General features: G+C 45.0%; 1 protein-coding gene across 5 annotated transcripts; it reads left to right on the top strand.

The window, feature by feature from the left end:
• The first annotated feature begins 2218 nt into the window (after positions 1-2218).
• On the top strand, positions 2219-22930 carry EIF4ENIF1 (eukaryotic translation initiation factor 4E nuclear import factor 1). Of its 5 annotated transcripts, none has more exons than XM_059485204.1 (19): positions 2219-2343; positions 2795-2921; positions 6124-6197; positions 6988-7115; positions 7607-7887; positions 8470-8671; positions 9767-9942; positions 11437-11572; positions 11910-12089; positions 13947-14176; positions 15513-15581; positions 16038-16221; positions 16678-16757; positions 17122-17261; positions 17436-17520; positions 18561-18693; positions 19782-20126; positions 20339-20503; positions 21062-22930. In XM_059485204.1, exons 2-19 carry the CDS (start codon positions 2823-2825, stop codon positions 21286-21288), a joined length of 2934 nt encoding a protein of 977 aa, XP_059341187.1. In that variant the 5' UTR covers positions 2219-2343; positions 2795-2822; the 3' UTR covers positions 21289-22930. The 5 variants fall into 5 exon arrangements, with proteins under 5 accessions (XP_059341187.1, XP_059341190.1, XP_059341188.1 ...); XM_059485207.1 differs by having other exon boundaries at positions 15510-15581; positions 20064-20126; XM_059485205.1 differs by having other exon boundaries at positions 15510-15581; positions 19845-20126.
• Positions 22931-23015: the final 85 nt, after the last annotated feature.

The raw sequence follows: 23015 nt of genomic DNA, 5'->3' as shown, positions 1-23015 counted from the left end.
TGAATCCAACCATGGATCTATGCTAAATGCAGTCTGTATCATAGAAATGACATGATTTCCACTCACTTATGCTGCACTCAAGCAGCATAATACAATTCCAGATGTTTAACATGAAAAGCATCTGTGTGTCTTAGCAACATTGTGGTGGCTTAATCTAATGGTAATAAAGTTATAACCATTTGAATCCTAAGGCAGCAATTCTGTTCACCTAAACAAAAACGTGCTAGAAAGGTGCTGTAAAAAGTAAACTGCTCCAAGTTATGTGCCCCTCACTTAAAAATAAATTAATAACCAAGGGTGACACCATCAGCAGCTGATTCCTTTTCACCTGTTACCTACTGTACCCTGAACGCTTTTTGTGTTGATGGACAAACACTGGAGACCCACACGACGCTGCTCCACAGCCCCGCCGTGAGGGGCCGCGGCAGCCGCCCCCGCCCCGCTGGGGGCACCAGGGATCCCGGCACCGGCGGATGCGGCACCGGCACACGAGACGGGCGGAAAGCAGCGGGGAAATCACGGCGAACGGGAGGGAAGCGGAGGGAGGAACCAGCAGCCCCTGAGGCGGCCCCGCCATGAGGGAGGAGCGGGCGCTCCCCGCCCCGCCCAGCCCCTGAGCAGGGCGCCCCCGTGCGGCGGGGCGGGAGGACGGACGGCGCCCCTGTGCGGCGGGGCGGGGTCGAGCGCTCTCCCGGCCCCGGTGTGAGCGGGATTTACCGAGCACAGGCAGGAAAAGGGAAAAGGGGCTGAACGGCCGCGGCAGGGAGCTGTTGCTGCACTTGGGAAAAAACTGTTCTGCCGCTTCTGTGGCACCACTGGACATTTCTGCTGTAACAGGCACCTGTGGCAGATGTGCCTTGGTAACCAAAAAGCCTAGTTTAGCTCACAACAGCGATGTGCACAAAGGTGACAGTGAAAGACAACATAGTTCAGGCCTTCTCAAAGCCTACAGCATCTCATAAATAACCACTCAGCTCGAGGCCGGTGGCCCGCTGGTTGCTATGGAGTCTCCCTGTGTATTTGTTTGGAAAGTACTTGCCGGCTTCAAGAGACTTGGCAATAGTTGCAGTGCTGTCTCATTAATAATGCAGCACTTCATCACGAAAAAAAAAGTGAGAAATTCATTTCTCTCATTCCATAGGTAACCAGGTTTTAATTCTGGTATTCAATTTCATTAGAGATCAGGGAAGAGAACACCTTATTCACCAGATCCTACACGAAATTTGTTGTTCCTACACAGACCTCACTGCCCAAGGTGTTTGGAAACCTTATGGCCCCACTGGGTTCCTGTGGCAGAATGGATCCAAGTGCCGGGAACAGAGCTGTGGGCAAACGGAGCAGCGATCTCACTCAGTAAATTCCTTAAAGTGACGTTGAAAACAATGTCTAGTCCTTATTAGCAAAAACTGAAAGACTTTCCCGCTGCCCTGCTCACTGCACCAGCCTAGCACAGTCAGACCAGACACCAACGTGACAGGAGCCCGGTGCGGGCTGAGAACACCGGGGCCCGGCGCTCACACTGCCGGGCTGGGCAGCGGCGCGGACTCGGCCGGACCGCCCCCCTCAGCCGCGGGAGCCGGGACATGACGGCGCTCCAGGGCAGCCGCCCCGAGCCCGCCGTGACCACGGCGAACGCGCGGGGCGAGGGGAGCGCCCGCCGAGCGCGCTCCCAGCTCATCTCAGCCGCGATCGCCTCGCCGCTTCCCGCCCTTCTCCGACCCCGCGCTGCCCCTGAGGCGGGACGGAGACACGGCGACAGTCCCGGGACAGGGACCCGCCGATCCCGCCGCCGCCCCGCACATGGCGCGCACCGCATCCCGCCGGCGGCCGCCTCCCCCGCAGGGCTGCCCGCCCAGACTGCCTGCAGGCCCTCGCCGAGCCCCGCGCCTCTCCTCACCCACCGCACCGCTCGCAGGGTGAGACGCCGGTTCCGCGGGGCGGCCGGCGACGGGGACACGGGGCGGGAGCGCAGCCCGCCCGCCGTCAGCGCCTCCCGCCGCCCATTCGCGGGCAGGCGGCAGGCGGGGGAGCCCCCGGCGCGCGCGCCCGACGCGCCTGCGCGCGGGGCGTTAAATGGGTGCGGAGCGGGCGGCGCGAGGCCCCGGCTACGGCGGCTGAGCGGAGGCGGCGCCGGGCGGAGCGGGAGCGGCGGCGGCGCGCGGGGCTGCGCGGGGCGGCCGGGGCTGGGGGGGGGGACGGCGGCGGCGGCAGCGCCGGCCCGGGGCGTGTGCGGCCCCTCAGTGGGGGCGGGCGGGGGAGAAGTGGGGCCGGCGGCCGGAGCAGGAAACGCCGCGGGCGGCGGTGAGGCCTTGAGCGGAGCGGAGCGGCGCGGGACACCCGCCGGTGAGTGCGGCCGGGCGGGGATCCGCTGAGTCACCTGCCCCGCTGCCGCCGTTCCCCTCCCCGGCTCCGGCGCCTCGGGACGGCGCCTCGGCCGCGCTGCCCCCTCGGCGCGGGGCGAGCGGCGCCCGGCCCCTCAGGGCCCCGCGGGCTGTGTGGGGAGCGGGTCCCGGGGCCGCGCGCCCCGGCCGTGCCCGCAGAGCGATGCCCCGAGTGCCGGAGCTGCCCGGGCGCGGATAGGGCCGGCCGCGCTCCCGGGGCGCCTCGGACCCTTCAGGCAGAGCCGCCCGGCTGGGCCGGGGGAAGGGGCAGGGTTGGGAGGGAACGGGCGCTGCTGGGGAGCGCCGCTCTGCTTTGCTGTGCCCGAGTGCTAAACTGACTCGGGCTGGAGAGAAAATGCACCCTCTAGAAAGGTACGTCTTGAAATCTGACGGGTTGGTTTTGTTTTAATTAGCTCCGCGGTCAAAGGCTTTGAAGTAACTATGGATAAAAGAGGAGGTGCAGCAACAGAAACTGAAAATGGCGATGCTTTCCTAGAGCTGAACAGAATTACAACTAAATACCCACATCGTTACACAAAGGTTAGATCACTTTTGTTTCGTCTCTGAGTTGTGCGTGAAAGTCTCGGTCGCAGGAGTAGAGTGGGACGTGGAGGCTTCTGTGAGAGGGAAACAGTGAGGTGAAAGCTGAAAAGCCTTTGCCTGGATTAGGATTTACCAAGTGGTATCAAATGAGCAGCTGGTTAAATGTGATGCAGTTGTGCAATCTTGTCCTCGATATGCTTTTGATTTCCCACCACCTTATTTTAATAGCTGAGCTCCCTACAGCATGTGCTCAGAGATTATTGTAGAGTCTGAAGTATGTTGTTCTACCAGCTTTCTCAAGCACTTGGTAGTTCTGTTTTCAGCAGTCTTCTTTTGAGAAGTTGACCAAAAATGTTTTCCTGCAGTAGGTGCCATTTCCTAGGAAGGTGTAGCACATAGATCTTATCAGGACCTCTCATATATTTACTGGATGCCTGTTGTAACCTTAGAATTGCTCATGTTTGATTGCTGGAAGCCTCAACAGTTGTGACTCTAATCAATGCTTAGTGTTGTAACGTTAACACAGGTGCTTATGTTTAACTGTGATGCCTAAATATATGTATGAGAGGAAGAAGAGCCAAATAACTTGCCAATAAAAAAGATTGTTCTAGTACTAAGTGAGCTTGATATGCTGTAGGGTTTAGGATTCAAATTTTGTTTGGGGATTTGGTACCACTGCTGAAAAATGCATTTGGGAAGTGTCTGTAATGGTGGTTGATTTTCCCATGGCTGCAAGCTGTGGGAACAGGTGGTCATTGCTTTGTGAAAAGCTGTTAAGATACTTTGCAGCAAATGGCCTGAAGTGTGGAACAGGAGAGATAGTATATTGTTGCTGACTGTGTTATCTTTCTTGAGGAATTTGGAGCTGTTGGCTTTTTAGTAGGTTGTTTTTTAAAGGAAAAAGAAGTTATCATTGTGGCTATGTTCTGTTGAGATAGCAGAGCTCTAGCTTATTTTAAGTAGACATCAACAATAAACCACGTACATCAGAATTGGCAAAACTTCTTGGGAATAGCACAGCTTTCTAAATCTCTCTAACTTCTGAGAAAAGATGTACCCTTAACTTTTGAGGATGCAAAGTATATTGTTATTCAGACCTAGTTAGTCAGTTAACTGCTAAGTGAAAGAGAGGAGCTGTTTTTAAAGCTCCCCTGCTGAAAAAGTGGTCTCTATTCTCATTCAGTCTTGCCTAAGTCCTCTTCTGTAGTAGCTGAATTCAGCTTCAATTTCTGCTCTACTTTTTAGGGCAGTGGTGGTGGTGGCTGTTGACTGAAAGCAATGCCTCTGTAGCTTCAGTTTTGTTAATTCAGTACCTATGGTTTCTGACCAGGACAAAGCTGCAGAACTAGTGCCAGAGGGTGCCTAGTCCTGTTTATCAGTTGGTTTCCAAGGAGCCTGAATCAAGAAATACCAGAAATCAGTCTGTGTTAAAATACTTCACATCATATGGTTTCCCTACACGTTACAGGTCAAATATTTTAATGTGGTGAGATAATCAACATTGTGGGGCATTTTCCTGTGTTACAGTTTCCTACTAATTAGGGATTGAGGGAACACTGTTTTAGGGTATGTGCTGCTGATAGAAAGAGGAGTGATTTCCTTTAATGGTTTATATTCATTTACTACCACTAGGAAAATATCTGGCTCATTCTCTGAGTAGTTCTAAGCTTTCTGCTTAAAACTGTATGATAACAGCTAAGCACACTTTTCCCTCCAGCCTGCTTAGAATGTATGTGAATTAAACATAAACCCCCCCAGGTGGAAGTGCCAGCATTTATCTCCTCTGTAGGAGGAGTGCTCTACAGTTTAAGCTGTGTCTTTGCTGGTTCTTGGGAAGCTGTTCCCCCAAGGGTGCACAGCTAATGACTGAAAGGCAAGAAACAATTCAAATTTTCCTCACTTGAGTGGAAGAATTGTGATAGGATGTGAATGAGAGCCTGGACTCCCTCTCGTGGCCAGCAGAACAACCCGTTCCCAGTGTGCTGATGGACAGGGCTGTTAATACTGTAGTGTCTGCATCAGGCTCTGATAGTGTTACAGCACTGATGTTCCTCACAGATTGAGGTTTATTTTGGGAAGCTGTGGGCAGGGAGGCCAGGCTCCCTTTAATGGTGATGCCTGGGGTGGGATGGGGATGTTAAAGTTTTATCCAGCTACCAAATTGCCACCTAGAGCAAGTGTCCAACTCACATAGTTAATGAACTGATTTTAATAATGTGGGGAAAATGATGTAAGGGTTCTGAAGGATATTGTGGTTTTGGGGGCAAAGGGTAAACAGATTTCTTTCAGTTTGGCTGATGTATGGTGTCTGCTGTTAGGATTTCTTTATTCTTCCAGCTGCTCATTGATCCCTGCACAGTTCTGAATATTTCAGTACAGTTGGGAGTGGGGCAGGTTGAAGAAAGGGGATCTTGGGAGAATGAGTAAATGTAACTAGAAATGTGCAGCAGAGTTAATGCTGATTTAAAGCACTGATGATCACACCATTAATAATGCTTTCTGAATGCAGCAAACTGCAGTGACACTGCACTGGTTGCCAGTTGGGTGACTGCTCAGGGTGTGCAGTGGTAAGCTAAGGGCTGCTCAAAGCTGGTAGAAAGTGGGAAAATAAACTATTCAGCATTTATTCAGTGTTGGGTGGAATGGGTAATTGTATAACACGTATCATAATATCTGGGAGTTGGTGATGGTCAGAAATGGCAAGCTTGTCTAGAATTCACAGATCTACACCAGTAACTGAAATTGTGCTAATGCTTTTGTTACCTGCTGAACTCTATATAGCATTAACCACAGCAATTTTGATTCCTTCTTGAGAACTCAGCTGCTCTGGTGTCCGTGATGCCTGTGTTGTTTTTAGGCTGAAGTGTCCAGGGAAGTGAATACATAAACATTTATGGTGTGAGCAGCCTTGGAGTGTTCACAAGAAACTGAGCCTGGCCTAGTAAGGCTTAGTGCTTTGAATAAGTGTTTGGTCAGTGGCCACTGGTAGAACAACTGAAATATAAACTTGCAGTGCTGTATTTCACAGGATAGGAAACAGCATATTGGGAAACCTGGGCTGTCAAATTAAAACACTAAATTGGACAGGCAGTCTGGAATAGATGGTTTGAGTCACTTAAATCTTGTCTGGGTGTGAATCAAAACTCCTGTCTTGATTTTTGTTTTTTTTTGTTTTTTTTTTTTTTTTTTTTTTCCCTAGGAGGAGCTACTGGATATTAAAGAGCGTCCCTACTCTAAGAAAAGACCTTCTTGTCTTTCTGAAAAATATGACAGGTATTTTCTTGATTATACAAAGGCTATATACATTTCTTTCAAAGCAAAAGTTTAAATTGCAAAAAAACACTTAGCTAAGAAGTGCTCTTATGTTGATGGGAGGTTATATGTGCCACAAAGTTCAGACTGCTACAGAGTCCAGTTTTCAGAAGTACTAATCTGCTAGGAAGGGCTCAGTGCTCTGGCCAAGTATTTTGTTCTTTGAACAGAGATTATTTTCTGCTGGATCTCATAACTTCACACAACACAAGTCTTACAGACTTGCAGGAAAAAGTACCAAGAACATGGATGGGTGTGTAGCACAGACTGGGTCAGGCTGCAACAGGCTGCCTTGCTTAGTGGATTACTCTCCCATGTTGTCACTGTACCTCACTAAAAAATGGAGATGTGTGTTCTTGACTAGTGTTTGTAAGTTTATTAAGGAGCAGTTTCTTTACTATTCAGATGAATTTATTGTGGGAGTGTGAGATTGAGGTAAAATTACCCAAATGCTTAAGAGCAGCACCATATGATCTGCTTGAACTGTTTTGCAGTGTACCAGGCAAGCTTCAACAATAACTAGTCTTTTAAAACCTGATACTGGATATTGTACTTCCTTGCTGTTACAGAAGAGATCCCAATACTATGTGTGAAGTAATAAACCATAATACAGCAGATTAAAAGTTGGGTATGAAGGATAATTCACTTGTACAGGTTGCTAACCAGTAAGTTCTAGGTTTCCAGCAGCATCATTATGAAGCATTTATTAGGCTACACGATAGTAAACAATGCTGCAATTTTATTTTCCTAGTGATGGTGTCTGGGATCCAGAGAAGTGGCATGCATCTTTATATCCAACTTCAGGGAGAACTTCACCAGTGGAAAGCTTTAAAAAAGATTTGGATTCAGATCGGACCTCTCTTATGCGTAGAATAGTAGGTGAGTGTGTTTGAGCACAAAACTGAGCCTGGGCTGTTGGCAAAACCTTTCTGTTGGGATAACACAAAAGAGACCAAAGTCTCTGAAAAATGTTTGGCTGCACAGGATAAGTGTCAAAGAAATCTTGGTTGTTCCACTAGACCATACTGAGTTTTCTGGTGACTGTTACCTAAGAACAAGCCTGTGCAGCAGTCAGTTACATCCTCCTATTCTTGCCCTGTAATAGTGAATACATGTGTGAAATGCAAGTGCTGGGACAATTTCCCTGCAACTCAAAGCTGAGCACTTAAAGGTCTAATAGTGGGAAAGCAGGTACTTCTAGGAGACCGCAGTAGTTCCTCAACACCCAGCTGTCAATTTTTTGTACTTCGTGTGGTCTCCACTTCCTGTGGATAGCAGCAAGGCTATGGAACAGAGGGGTGCTATACACACAACTCACTTGTCTTTAATACATTAAATTGAGTGCTTTTTGTGCGGTCATTGACTGGCAGATCCAAGAGAGCGAGTGAAAGAAGATGACTTGGATGTAGTGCTGAGTCCCCAGAGGCGGAGCTTTGGGGGCGGCTGCCATGTGACAGCGTCCGTCAGCTCCCGGCGGGCGGGGAGCCCCCTGGAGAAGGACAGCGACGGCGTCCGCGTCATCGGCGGCCGCAGGATCGGCAGCGGCAGGATCATCTCCTCCAGGAACTTCGACAAGGACCATCGGGGCGGGGACTCCAGGGACGCCCGGGACCGCGATCGGGACAGGGACTACAAGGATAAACGCTTCAGGGTTTGTTCCTTCTTTTCCTCACTGTTAAATCGGGGGCTTGGACACCTGGGCACTGAAAGCACCTGGGGCAGGTGAGCTGCATGCAGCAGCTGAGGGTTCTGTGCAAGCAAGCCCTTTAAGGGTGAGCACTTGGTGTTTCAAAACTGGCATTCCTTCAGAGAGCTCACAGGGAGGTATGTAATGCTGTTTATCAGACAAACCCTGCCCGTGGCTGACTTTTACTAGCAAGAGGTTCAAAAGTCTAATAGTTCATTTGTAGTTCTTGACCTGGCAGTTTTCAGCAAGCATAACCTCAGTAAATGGGTGCTTTCCATGCTTTCAGGCTTTTTTTACAAAAAAAAGGAACTGCTAACTCTCAGGCTGCAGAACTGAGTTTATGGAAACACTTGCAGATCAATAGCTTTTGGTGCAATGAAGAAGAAATTCAGCTGTGAAGCCTTAAATTTAAAAGCTTACAGAGCATACAGGAGGTTGTATACACATGTAAAAATACCCAGAACTGGTGAGAAAGGTGGAAGTTGGGGAAGACTCTTAGGAAGCAGTATTTTATTAAGGCTAATGTTTTTAACATCTCCCCTTCAGAGGGAATTTGGTGACAGCAAACGTGTCTTTGGGGAGCGAAGAAGGAATGATTCCTACACTGAAGAGGAACCTGAGTGGTTCTCTGCTGGGCCTACAAGTCAGTCTGAAACCATTGAGCTGACAGGCTTTGATGATAAAATTCTGGAGGAAGATCACAAAGGCAGAAAGCGTACGAGGCGACGCACGGCCTCGCTGAAGGAAGGTAAGGACAAATCTCAGGGGAGCTCTGCTTGTCTGCTAGAGGGGCTCATTGCTGGGTGTGCAGGTGCCTGTTACACATCCAGACAAGTGTAGATGAAAACCTTTATCTTAAGTTTGCACAGCTTTTGGTCATCTTGAAGCACAAGATATAAAGTCTGTAATGGTGTTTGTAACCTGAAAGATCAATTAGGTGATAAGTTACCTTTTTTTCTTTTTTCAAAGAGAGGTGAGATTGAGAGGCTGGGAAAAAACCTTGTATGGATGCTGAATGATATCAGAAGTCGATAGGTTATTCTAAAGGTCTTGTTCATTTCTATATCCTGCTGGGTGCTAAAGGCTCTGTTTAAATTAAGCTAATGCTCTGAGGTGCTTGAAATAGTTTTTTTCCTTATGGTAATACTAACATTAGGAACACTGATCTGGGCATACATCTCCCAGTAACATAGCTTTAAACTGAATTAGGAAACTTTGAATTTGTGTGCAGTCATTAGATGATTAAAAAAAATTGGAGTATGGCAAGAGAGATGACTTTTTAAAGCTAGAAATTCTGCAGGTGTGCAACATAACTGAATTGTAATGCAGTTCCAAGCACAGGAGTTGGTAGCCATGTCACAGCTTTTTTGCAGTGCCCTGTGCAAGCTTGCTGAGAAGTCTTTAAAGTGAGAAGTGCCTTGCTCCTGGTGAAGGAAGAGAAGCAGTATTTGTCATATGTTGACTATTAAGAACCCACATCAAGAAGGCAGGAGCTGCCAAAGGATTCTTGGTGGAAAACCAGGAGCAGCTGTTGACTCTCTGCAACAGCTGTATGTGCTTGGTGTGGCATAACAACCCAGGCTGATCAGGATGCAGTTGTTTTGCCCAGTTCAATGGCAGTTCTTAGTTTTTTGAGCTAGATAGTCTTACCAGACTAGCAGCTCTGTGCTAGGAGTTGTAGCAGGAGCCAGTGGGGTGTAACTGATGAGGTGTCAGTTGGGGGCTGGGGTTTTTTTGGGCCTGTGCTTCTAATCCCTGGGCAAGTGCATTGGCTGTCAGGCCCTGTTCCCACAGGAAATAGCCAAATTCAGTGATTCAGCAGTCACTTGGTTTTCTTTTTAAGGCATAGAATGCAATGGCGGAGTGGCAGAAGAGGATGAAGTGCAAGCTGTCCTTGCCAATGAAACTCCAGCAGATCAAGAAGTTCCTAGAGAAGCTGTTTTACAAGAACCTGCTCCAGGAGAGTTTGACTTCAATGAGTTCTTTAACTTGGATAAAAGTGTTCCTGGCCTGGCTTCCGTGAGTTTTCTGGGGCTTAAGACTGGGTGAATTAATGAGAGTCATTTTTGCTGCAGCTGCATTCTGTGAAAGCTAAAACTTCTTGCTTTGTGGAAGTTCCTTTATGAAATGTGTAAGTTTAAGATGAATTTGCAGAGATTTAGCTTTGGAGTGTTAGGATGTTTCTGCCAAGGTGTTATCCCTGGGACTGGCTCCAAAGTAAGTGTTTGAGGCAGACTAGCTGACCATTTTTCCTTTCTTTTGGTCATTACTTGAAGGCTCAAAATTGACATTATGAATGGATCTTTAGAATTATTAAGGATATGTTCAGAAAAGATTCATTGTACAAATTTAGCCTAGCTGAAGACAGCTTTTTCTGTCTTAGTCTGGGAAATGCAGCAAGCAGATCTCCTGTGCAGAGTTCCTGGCAGGCAGTGAGTCTGGAGACACTAGTGCCTGAAAGGATGTATGTCTGAAAGGGTTTGAATCTTTATTACTTAAATCTTTAAGAGGTTAATTAATTTTTTACCGGTATTACTCCTGTGTTGGATAAACACAGCCTACCAGTCAAAAGTCAAAAATTGGGTTCTGACTGCAAACAAACAGACCTGACATGGTTTAGAAATGTTGAGGTTTTAGAACAAATGGACTTCTGACCTAATCTTTAATGTGGACAAACTGCTTGCATTAGAAAAGAGTCATTATATGGTGCCAGTGATTTGGCAAATAGATGGAGGGGAATTCATTCTCCCTATGGAAGTTGTAAATGGTTTCTTTAGGCTTGATAATCTGATTTTCAGCATACGTGCAAGGTGGTGACTCCTTTTAAAGCAGGAATTTCCCAAGTGAAAAAAACTGCTGATGAAGCAGTTGGGCAGATGTTCTAACTTGTTATAAATGGGAGTTTCTTTGTACTGGTGAGATGTCTGTGGCAAGTGTTATCATAGGTTTGTACATTTCTTGTACAATATGTTAGAGTCAAGCAATCAAAACCAAATGGAGTAATACTTTTTTTTTCTCTATTGTAAATAGTGTTGAGTGCTCCTTGTTTCAGAAAAAAACGAATTTCTCTGAGAGGAAGAAGCTGCTCTTCCTTTTGTCTAAAAGAAAACATGGTGCCTGAAACTGCATCTGTGCCTATTGAGCCATGCTTTTACTGGGTACTGTCTTGCAGGATAGGAGAAGTTTTAGTTTGAGTTATATTTTATAATGCACTGGTTTTTAAGTACTTGGGGTTCTTTTGTCACTTCCACTTTAAAATGGTGTACTTAATGGCCTTTGGTTAAAGCCCTGACTGCTTTTCCAGTTACAGTTTTACTGTGAGTAAATATTTGGTGTCAGGTAGGGATGTATGCTGGGTTATGTTAACTGCAGGAAAAAAGCACATCAAAGCTTTGAAACTCTGGGAGCAGCATCGAGTTGTCTAGCAGAAGAATCTTGCTTGCACAGTAAAGCTTCTCAGAAATGTTGCTGATCTTGCTTATGTTAAGATTTTTTCTTTTTTCCCTCCCTTAGATGATAGAGGATGTGCTGGGGGAAGGCTCAGTGTCTGCCAGCAGGTTCAGCAGGTGGTTTTCTAATCCCAGTCGTTCTGGAAGTCGGTCAAGCAGCTTGAGATCTACCCCTCATGAGGAGCTGGAGAGGCTGGCAGGTAAGGCTGCAGGACAAGGCAGGGTCAGGGAGCCTCCTTCCACATTCTTTCTTACTCATTCAATAAGAAGATGGCAGATAAGGCTTTAGGACAGTGAATTCTCCCGCAGTTTAAGCACTTGGCATTCTTTTGGAAGCTCTTAGAGTAAGCAGCTGTAAATTCTTTGTTAATAAATGTTCTTGTCAGTGCTTCCTGATGACTCTCCAGCTGATCTTGGGCAAGGGGTGTGAGGCATAACTTTGCAGTGACTTGCTGAGGTTGGTTGCCAGTGTATGTTCATCTTGAGCCATTGGGTTGGTGAACTGATGTCGCAGTGCTCCTGGTTTTGCTGTTGCAGGTCTAGAGCAAGCCATTCTCTCCCCTGGCCAGAACTCTGGAAACTACTTTGCTCCCATTCCATTGGAAGACCACTCTGAAAACAAAGTGGACATCCTAGAAATGCTACAGAAAGCCAAAGTGGACTTAAAACCTCTTCTCTCAAGTCTTTCAGCCAACAAGGAAAAGCTTAGAGAGAGCAGTAAGTGCCTCTTCAGCTATTGTCGAGTTCTTGTGATGCAGTATCCCCCAGCAAGAGGCTTGGTGTTCTGGAAACCTCAACTGCCCAAATCCAGGAGTAGGCAGTGTAACAGATTTACTTACAGCACTGAAAACTCAGTATTCAGCAGCTCTCAGTTGTGTCAATATCATCACTGGGTCTTTTCATCCTAATCACAGGATGACATCACTTTATCAGACTGTTTTAGTGGCCAGAAACAACTATAAGATGATGCAAGTCTTGATCTGAGTTTCCAGCTTTGTGTATGGCATTTGCAGTTTTTCATAGTGGTGACTGGTAATGTCAGCTCTGAAACTGTGGCATTGAAACTCTGGCTTTACCAAAAACTGGCAGTGTCAGTCATCCTTGGCAGTGTCTGTGATGGAGCACATTGATCCATTAAGTGTCAGAAGTTGTACAGTGCCTTGAGAATGGGAATTTGTTTGGTTTTGTTTTTTCAAGGGTGCCTCCAGTGTAGGGATTTGCATGTCTGGGCCCATAGCATGCATGGAGTGTACAAAATGCATGTGTTCTGTGAAATCTTGAGGTCTAATTCCAAATTGGTTTCTCTTTGGCAAGCAGCATGTATTGCCATGTAAACTGGACTGAAGAAAAAGTGATTAGTGTGAGGTAGCTAGGAAGGAAAGCATCTGAGCACTGCAAATGTTCTTAAACATCCAGTCTGGAGTAGGTAGTGTTGGCTAACATGTGGAGAGCTTCCTTAATTTCACTTTAAAAAGACTTGTAGTTCTATTTCTGTTCTGCTTAGTCTGACTTTCCTACTAAAAACTTTTTCAACTTTGATCCTCACAAACCACGGATGAAGGAAGAAAAATCTGTCAGGAAGTTTCCATTTACTCAAAAGTACCTGATGTGGGCCTCTGCATTCCCACAAAATGCTGTACAGCTCTTCAAGTGTTGTGGAGTTTTCAGATCAATTCCTCTCCACCAACATCATGTTTGCTCATGTTCTGTGCTGCATGTCTGCATCATTGTTTCTTTTCTCCACCTCCTTGCCCGAATTTCCAGTAAATCTTGTTTCTTTGGTCCGATATCTGCAACCCATGGCATGTTTCTGTCTTTTCTTCCTTTTCTTTTAAGGTATCATGCCTTGTGATGTGTGTCAGCTGGTCCATAAAGCATGTTTAGCCTTGATGTCAGGCACCAGTAGGTGTTTATATATGTGTAGATATATGCATGTACAGAAAAAAGTGCTGCTAAGAGCCCTGTACCTTGTGCTGGTTATGCCAGTGAAATCTTTCTGTAAGAGGCTTTAATTTCTGAGTAAAAAAATCTACTTCAAACTTTATACACACTGAGCTTAAGTGTGTAGCTGAGTCTCTAAAGTGTCTAGATTTTCCAGGTATGTATTCTTTCTGCTTATGAGAGCTTCAGAAATTTGGCATGGCTTGCACTGTGGCTGTAAAACCATCTGGAATCCTGGAATATAAGATAAATGAAACTTTCCTAATTGAGAAAAGAAACCAACTCAATTGTCACATTAATATTCTCTGTTAAATGCAGGCAAAGTTGTAAAATGTAGTAACAACATTTCTTGCAGGATAAATGAAAGAGCAAGGATTTACTAGCTGAAGCCTAAACAGGTTGTTATGGAGTCTTATGTGGCAGTTGTTCGTATCAGTTCTCTGAATATTGATGTATTACAATGTCAGTCTAAACCCAGATCAGTCATGATTTGGCAGTTAGCATCAGTATCAAAAAATAAGTTTTTGGCTGTTCCTAGTTTTCAAACAACTTCTATTCAACACCTGCACAAGAATTATTGGCTCATTTGAGACCAGAACTGTGGTTTACCAGTATTTCTCCTGTATTTCTCAGCACATTCAGGGGTTGTACTCTCAGTGGAGGAAGTCGAAGCTGGGCTAAAAGGTCTGAAAGTGGATCAGGAGGGGAAAATTGCCACTCCCTTTATGGCTGAGCAGATGGAAGAAGCCCTGAACGTCAGTGGCTCCAGGCAGATGAAGAAGGATGGGGACATGACAGCGTTTAACAAACTGGTCAGCAGCATGAAGGCAAGCGGGACTCTGCCTTCCCAGCCCAAAGTCAATGTAAGTGCAGCCAGTGCCTCTGGTGACCTGGGGGGGTAACAGCTAACCCTCACCTGAATGTTTACCAGATGCTTTTAGTGACCTTTGTTTAGTAGATGCTAACCCTCACCTGAATGTTTACCAGATGCTTTTAGTGACCTTTGTTTAGTAGAGGTATGGCAGTGAACAGTCTGTTCTTTTGCACTTGACTTTTAACAGCACTTGGATGCCACAGATACATTCTATGAAAAATCCTTTCCTTGGGATTTTTTCTCCTGAGAAGCTGAGAGGCCTCAGGAACAAAATGTAAACAATGGTTATCTGCTGCTGTGGAATGCAACAGGTGCATCTGTGATTGGTCTCATGTGGTTGTTTGTAATTAATGGCCAATCACAGTCAGCTGGCTTGGACTCTCTGTCCAACACACAAGCTTTTGTTATCATTTCCATTCCTATTCTATTCTTAGCTAGCCTTCTCATTAAATACTTTCTTCTAATCTTTTAGTATAGTTTTAATAAATATATATCATAAAATAATAAATCAAGCCTTCTGCTGAAACATGGAGTCAGATCCTCATCTCTTCCCTCATCCTAAGACCCCTGCAAACACCACCACACATGTACTAAGATGAAACTGAAGTGTGAATACTTGTTAGCTGGAAGATTAATATTAAACAACAGATGACAGTAAGGTTTAAACTGCAAGGAATTGTAGGATGAAATTTCATCCTGCCACTAACTGCCTAAGCAGTGTGCTTGTCCCAGAAGCTGTCAGTAAATATTTCTGGCACCAGAAGATACTTCTAACAACCGAGTAGGTCTAAAGCATGTGGTTTTCCTGCCAAACTATGCCCAAGGACTTTTAGACCCATCCCACTTAACTAAAGGATAGTGAAGAATGTGAATTTGCCCTGTGAAGAATTTGCAGATTGATCTCAGACTTAAATCAATGCTTTGCCTCTGGGTGTCTCTTTACATTAATGTGCAGTTTTGATGCACAGAAAAATATCTTAATTTCTTTAACATGCAAACACTTTTTAGTTTGTACATATTTTCAGTTAACCAATGGCTCAGTAGTCCATCTCTGGTTTACACAATTACATAAATTCATATATTTGATCCAAACTTGAACAAGGCACAGTGAAATACTTGTATGCAGTCTAGTACAGGCATTTTTCTTAGGGGAAATCTGTAGCCAGCTCAGCCCTTAACTTTGCTGAAATTTTATTTGGCTGTTGCATAAAGTACTGTTCAACACAACAGATTAAATTATTTCTGTCACTGAAACAAATGTAGATAGTCTCTTAATGAGCTTGGTTGTATTTATGTCTAATTTAGTGTTTTCATTTTCTTAGCAGAGCCTTGAAAGCCACTTAATGTCACCTCCAGAGATATCAGGCCAGCCTCTGTCAAAGAATATTCTGCAGGTATTGTTACTGGGGGGAGGGAAGTACTTAAAAGCATATCCCCAATGGGAAAACAAAAATTATTTGAAAATAAGGCATTTAAGGCTTTATGGCATCAACAGTCAGACAAGATACTGGCAGTGTCAGTCATCCTTAACAGTGTCTCTGATGGATCACATTGATCCATTCAGTGTGTCCTTTCTTTATAATATCAGACAAGATACTATAAAAAAAGAGCCAGGGACTAGATCAGTTTACCTAAAAATTTGTGTTGTCATGTTACTTCCTGTAATTACAGCTTGAAAATGAAAAGCTTGCTGAGTGCCTAATTCTGGGCAAAGCAGGATTGGTGTATCTGGTTGCACAGGTCCCCTTGTCTCCAAGTTGCTATAAATAGGGCAGGCTGTGGTGTAGTAAAATGAGCTGGTTTGTGTAAATTTGTCCTATTTTGAATGTTCTTTCTTTAATTATTCTTAGGAGCTTCTTGGTCCACCCATTACCAGACCTGCTTCATCGAATGTGTTGAGTGGGCTGATGGGTGGTTTGGAGCCTGCAGCCTCCCTGCTGGCACAGAGAGCCCCCTCTCCCCCCATCCCTCCTGTGTTCCCTGCTCGAGCTGCTTCTGCAGATTACCTGCGCCACAGAATATCTTCCCCCATTGGTGAGGCTGCCTGCAAAGGGGGCTTTTATTGCCTGAGGGTTTTTTAAGACTGCTTTTTAGAATTAGAAAAACTTCCTGGCACTTGGTGGGCAACTAGGGCAGTGTCTGCCTTTTGAGTGCTAAGTGCCTTTTCACTTACTAGTCTCTAATGTTAAATTCATCACCCAGAGCTCACAGTGAGTTCTGGTGAGGAATAATGTGCTCAGCTACTGTGTAAAAATTAATTCCAAGGAGTACTTGGCCATTTGTACTACAAAACACTACCAGGAGCCCCTTTGTAGCTCTCCAGCTCTGTGACAAGGAAGAGATGTAGCTCTAGGTAGATTTAAGGGGTGAGCTGAGAGTCTTCTCAAGGAATCCTTAATTCATGTAGCATTATTTTACTTTGGGATATGTATTCTTTGTATTGAAAGGAACTGTTAGTGCTTTTAAAAACAACTGTTCTGTATTCTTTAGGTTTTGGACAAGGTTCTCAGCAGTTGCTTGGTGATCCATTTCCAGGTGTAAGGAAGCCCATGAGCCCAGTTGCTGCACAGGTTAGATGACCTGCTTTTTGTTTAATGTATTTGCATGTCTTTGTCTTCTGTGGTCTAGAGCTAACATGTGTAGAAATATGTAGTTGTTGCACCCAGATGTTTGTGCTTTAAGTTTTCTCTGAGTGTGAGGATACAAGTCTAATTTAGTACAGTCTCCAAACCTCATTGCAATTTGGCCCATCTTAGAGTATCTGAAGTACAAAATTTTTTGAAACATCTATTGCCTGTTAATAAACCAGACTGTTGGTGAGCAGATGTTGGTGAAGACATTAGTAGCTATAGCAATCAGTCTTCAATACATTTTTTAAAAACCCAGCCAAATACAGGCTTTGACTTGTGTGCTTTTTCTCCAACTGTACCTCAGATGAGTCCCCTGGAGATCCAGCAAGCTGCATTAGAGGGACTGGCACTCCCACATGACTTGGCCATACATGCAGCAAATTTCTACCAGCATGGCTTTGGTAAACCACAAATGGACAAAAGCAGAGATGGCTACAGAAACAGGTGAGGACCTGACTGCAAAATGTAGGGGATATGCTGTTAACTGATTTTTAATGTGAGTATTGTCTTTCAATAGATATTAGCACTAGTCACTCAGGATTGCATTGGTTCTTGGCAGTGCTGCCTTTGGTTCTGTGCCAAGACCAGAGCTGCTTCTGACTCCCTGTCCCTTCACAGGCAGCAGAGAATGACCAAATCCCCTGCACCAGGACACAGAGGGAGTGCATCTTCTCCAGCCCCTGCAGCATCCATTACAAGCATGGTCAGTACCTGATGTTCAGTGGTTGTAGGAGAACTGTCACAGAGTCTGCAGTTACCAGAGTTCAGCAGTGGTCATTGATGGGGGAAAGGGAGGCCATCCAGTTAATCACATTCATGTTGTATCGGTGACCATGTGACACAGGAATGATTTTTCCTTCATGCTTAACTGAATGTCTTTACCTTGGAAAAGAGCCTTTTCTGACCACTGTCTTACCTAAAACTGAAGAAATACTATTAATGTTACCTTGACCTCATGTTCTGAAGCCAAATGAAGGTGGTTATGAAAAACCAAGCAATCATATTTTGGTGCTTAAATTTTAAGACAGGTGCTGAAAGCCATGAAATGCTTTAGAGAACACTGGTGTTTGGGTGTGAAGTGTTTGACCTAAGTGTCTGTGGGTTGAAGTAATGCCTAGGAGCTTCAGGGTCACTTTGAAGATTAGTGAAATCTCAAAGCCAAGCTGTTGCCTCTCTACCTTCAGCATTATGTAGAATGCAATTTTCATCTAAATTTTCCAGTTAATCAGTCAAGTACTTGCAGCTCCATCACCTGCCAAATGAAACAAGTAATAAAGGTTTATATTCCAAATGAGTGACTTCCACAGGTGCTATGGAACTCTGAATGTGGGGAACCCAAATGAGGCAATAATTCTCTGCAGAACATCAGCCCTGAGCTCATGCAGATGAAGCAGCTCTATAGGAATTCCTATGGAATTGCTCTTCTGAACTAATAGCAAAGAGGAAACAGCTGTAACTTACACTACAGCTCAGCTATTTTACTTCAAGCCTGTTAAAATACATTTAACTGAGAACAGCTGCAGGTTTTGATATTGGACTTGCAAAAGAGCTAAAGAGAAATGCTTAATCTATAGAATAAAGCTATGAAATGAGGTGAAGTAAAATCATGGGCACGCAGCAGCTGATTCAAAAGGGCTTTAAATGGAAAGGATGTGCTAGAATTGGTGTCCTCCCACAGCTGAGATGTTGTGGCCTGGATAATGAGCCCTGGGTGAGGTGAGTTTCTCACTGTGTCCTCTGCAGCTGTCTCCTTCCTTCACACCTACCTCGGTGATTCGCAAGATGTACGAGAGCAAAGAGAAAAGCAAAGAGGATCCAGTTTCTGGGAAAATGAAAATCAGTGATGTTAAAGATGAAAATCAGAGACCAAATGAAGGTATTGTAATGGCTTTAAAATACCACAGGCAAAAGGGATTTGGAATACACTCAGATTGTCTCGGCACATAATGCATCCAGGCTACCTTTAGACATTCCTTAGCTGTGGAGATGAGGAGGGAGCCTATGGGAGGAGGGGCCAGAGCTATGGAGGGGATGCTCTTCCAGGGCTTAATCTCTATTTCCTATCAATTTCTGAGCAACACTAAGAGGGCTGAACCATAATTGTTTGCAACTTTTCTTGATGAACAAGCACAGTGACAATAATGCTTCCATAGCTCTCTACGCCAATAATTGAAAACTTAGTTGTCTTGAGACAACTGGACAGTCAAAGCTGAGACCAGTTAAACTCTTAAGTGTAGCAGATCAGGGAAGCATTTTGTCACCCAAGCTGATGTAAGAGGCTGTTAAAAGGAAATGCTCAACACCAGTTGCCTGACCCAGTCAGACTCACGTGGCCAATGGCTGTGGCATTATGCTTCAGCACTGGTAGCTGCAGAGGCAACTTGCAGTTCATGGTAGCAGTCCAACTGAAATATCTCCACTGCAGTACTTAATGCCAGGGTATTTCAGGCCTTCTCTAACTCTTCTGGATGATCTGTGGAAGTTGCTTCTGGAGGTGCCTTAGTTCCAAATCTTGCTAAGCAGATATCAGATATAGAAGGCTGCTGTTAACCCCCAAGCGCAGCTAAACTGAAAAACCACCTTTGGCCAGACTTCTGGCACAACTCCAACTTATAATCTTGTCTAGGGAGGATCTCTTGTACCTCCTGTCACCTTTGGCACTGACTCATCTGTGCTGCCAGTTCAAAATTCCTAAGAAGGAAAAATAAGAATTAAAAATTGAGTTACTGTTGATTCTAAACTGATTTAAGTTTCCTGTGCAGGGATTCCTGTGGAACAAATTCCTTCTCAGTACTCTTTTTGAAATAATTTGGCCAGAAGCATCCAGAAAAAAGATGCTTGCTATTAAATATATATGACTACAGTTCAGCTAGTTCTGGAACCTATCAAATCCAATCATTAAGCTTTAATTTTCATTAGGTGCAATTTCTAGCCGTGGACTGTAATAGCTGTATTCAATTCTAGCTACAGATAACCTACTGTCTAGTTCTGTGGAGAATGCAGATCAAGGAACTTTGCCCACCTTAGGTACCAAACTACCTGCACTGCAACGCTCTGCATGTTCCACACCTCTTACCCAAGCAAATCGTTGCACCAAAGAGCAAGACTACAGGCCCAAATCAGCTGGTAGGAAGACTCCTACAATGGCCTCCCCAGTACCAGGAGGCCCTTTCCTTCGTCCTGTTCATCAAGTACCCCTTGTTCCCCATGTACCACTTGTACGACCTGCTCATCAACTGCACCCAGGATTGGTCCAGAGAATGATGGCACAGGGGGTCCATCCACAGCATCTTCCTCTGCTGCAAGCAGGTAATCCATACTTTTTTTCCTGTTCATGCATGTTCTCTTTGAGACTGTGTTAGGAGCAGCACAAACTGATACTACTGGTAGTCCTTATTATATCAGAACTTATCTTTAAAATTGGACAATAAATTCCAACCCATCTAAATACATATGTTTTGTTTTGCATGAAGTTCCTTATGCTTATCAGGTAAGAAGTTTTTCTTGCTCATGTTCCACAGGTATGCTTCCTCCTGGAGTGGACCTGTCTCACTTACAGGGAATATCTGCTCCCATCCTTGGCCAGCCTTTTTATCCATTACCAACAGCAAGCCATCACATCCTCAATCCACGCTCGGGGACACCTCTGCAGCTCGCCATGATGCAACAGCAGCTACAACGATCAGGTAGGCTTGAACAGACAGCAGGAGTGAGTTCTAGAAGGCTCCTTTCTGGGGTGTTGAGTGCACTGTGCTAGCAGGAAGCTACTTTAATTTAGTTATTCATGGAGCTACTTTAATTTAGTTATTCATGGAGCTACTTTAATTTAGTTATTCGCGATCACTAACCTTGTGTGGGTCTCAGGTGGTTTGGGCCAATGCAAGCTGTTATGCCAGAACAAAGTCCAAGTGAAGTGTTTGGTTTCAGAACATGTGTTGATACTGACAGATCTGACTCTTGCAGCATGTGTGCAGGCTTTCAGCCTTCTGGGGCCACGGGCCACCCACCTTCTCCAGGGAAATGCTATTTGATCCTGGTCTTCCCTTCAAACCCGTCTGTGTCCGGAACTGGCAGTGTCAGGCCATTTATGGGAGTACTAATGAAAATAAACCCGTGGTACCTGGACTTCTGGGGCTCATAGAATGAATAAAAGGCACATTCAGCTCACATGCCTTATCAGGTGATAGCTCGAGGGCAAATCTGTGCTGGGTATTACTGCACCTCTAATACTTTACATTTCACAGGCTCTGGAGCACAGGGATCACCTGCTGGTGCACAAACAACCCCTCAGAATGTGCTGCCTCGGACTGGATTATCTCACGGGCACACACAGCTCGACCATCGCCCCAGCCAGAGGAGTGGCTCTCCCATTGGCCTTGCAAAGTGGTTTGGTTCAGATGTGTTGCAGCAGCCTCTTCCATCCATGCCATCCAAAGTCATCAGTGTGGATGAACTGGAATTCCGGCAGTGAAGTGACCACTGGGTGGAACACTTGCGATTCTTTAGACTGGATGAGAATGTCCATAGTCAGGACTTCACCTCTCTTTGGTTTTTTGGGGCTTTTATTTTTAGCACTCCTGTGCAGAATTTCCTTTTGAGAGACTAAAGCACATGGCACCTGTCCTGGTCTCATGTCTGCATCAAGACTAAAGGATCCATTATGGCTTGGATAGTGAAGCCTGAAGAAATTTAGATGCAAGACAAAGCCAGTTTAATCCTGGAAGTGTCTATTTTTTTTGTTTGTTTGTTTTTGTAAGATATGTGAATGAAGTGCTGATATTCTCTAGTGTAGAGGTAGCAGCTATGGATTCCTTCTGCAGAAAACTACATGTATAGACCCTTCTGTACAGACTTGTGTATAAACAATCTTTTGTACATACACACCTAGAATAGCCTTTTTGAATCTATACAGCTGTACATAAGAGTAGCTGATAACAGTTGAGCTTTAGTTGTGCCTATGGTTTGGACCTTTCTCCATTGTACGTGTGGGACTTTCTTTAAGATTAAAGTTGCATATCCTAAGTGTGAGTGAACAGGATGAAGTTGCTTTGCCTTTTCTTGCTGCTCATCTCCTCTAGGTCTCTCTCTCACATTTTTCTGTCACGTACTGTGCACTCAGTGTAGCTAAAGTGTCAAAGTAAAAGCCCACATCTTGCTGTCTGTGTAACAAAGGTCTGATTCCCTGTGACTCTTGCCACCAAATGAGAGAATTGTTAAGTCTTCAAAAGCCTTGAGGATGGGACCTGGTGCAGTCATGATAAAGCCAGATCTTCAGTCTGTAGGTACCTACTGGTTGTTGCTCTTTCAAGAGGGCTGGTGCTGGTCCTTATTTAGCTGCAGTATTTTCCTTGTTTTAATCTTTCAAGCCAGTTACTAAAGGTCATCAAAATGGAGCCTTGGAATCCTCACCCTTCAACTCCTCAGTCACAGCTGTGGATATTCTGTACTGCCTTCAGTGCTGTTCATAGAAGGGAGTCCCAAGAACTGTCCTCAATCTAGTGTGCATCTGGTGATGCCATTACTGTGAAACTTGGCTTGGAGTCTTGTTCTGTGGCTTGAAAGGGGGAGGATGGGGTAGTTTTGTGATCTTACTGTGTATATTTGGTTTTAAAATACTATGTTCCTTTTAAGCTTGTTTCACTTCCCTGAACAGTTGAGTGTTCTCTTCCATCCTTGTGCATGGTTCCTCACTTCACTCCCTCACTTGTGTTGAGTCTAGTACTGCTGTCATGTCCTACCTAGCTTAGGCCATTGTGCTCTTTTAAGAGGTGAAAGTAAAACCAGAACTCTCACAGACTTGCTCTTTCTTTGGTCTCACTGAAAGCAAAACCAGCAGGAGGAAAAAAAAAAATCACTTGTCTGTATTTTATAAGCCTTGGCAGTGTGCTGTGGTGGGTTTGTTTCAGTCCAGCAGAGACAGTGTTGTATGAAATAGCAAGCTGCAATCTCCAACCTGGAAGCTGTTGGAGGTCACCCATTCTTCCAGTGGTTGTTCCCAAAACAATCCCTGTAAAACATGCAATCACCAGCTCGTCCTTGTAAGATTGTTTTCATACTTTTTTAACTTGACACTTTCCCAGTAACATTCTGTAAATAAAGTTGATTCTACCAGCTCTCTGTATCAATTGCTCTTGTACTAAATTATGTCAGAATATTGATGAATTTTTAGCACTGTTCCTGTGGGTAAGATGGAACCAG

The sequence above is a fragment of the Ammospiza nelsoni genome, chromosome 18 (genome assembly GCF_027579445.1).
Source record: "Ammospiza nelsoni isolate bAmmNel1 chromosome 18, bAmmNel1.pri, whole genome shotgun sequence".
NCBI lineage: Eukaryota > Metazoa > Chordata > Aves > Passeriformes > Passerellidae > Ammospiza > Ammospiza nelsoni.
Note: the sequence above shows the minus strand (reverse complement) of the source record. Positions and strands in the feature narration are given on the sequence as shown.

What these genes read in the sequence shown, in the direction of transcription:
- EIF4ENIF1 (XM_059485203.1), top strand. Translation starts at nt 2,823, where the DNA reads ATGGATAAAAGAGGAGGTGCAGCAACAGAAACTGAAAATGGCGATGCT. An exon ending in TGTCAAAGAATATTCTGCAG is followed by an intron (nt 15,582 to 16,037) that starts GTATTGTTACTG and finishes AATTATTCTTAG; the next exon opens with GAGCTTCTTGGTCCACCCAT. An exon ending in ACAGCAGCTACAACGATCAG is followed by an intron (nt 20,504 to 21,061) that starts GTAGGCTTGAAC and finishes TACATTTCACAG; the next exon opens with GCTCTGGAGCACAGGGATCA.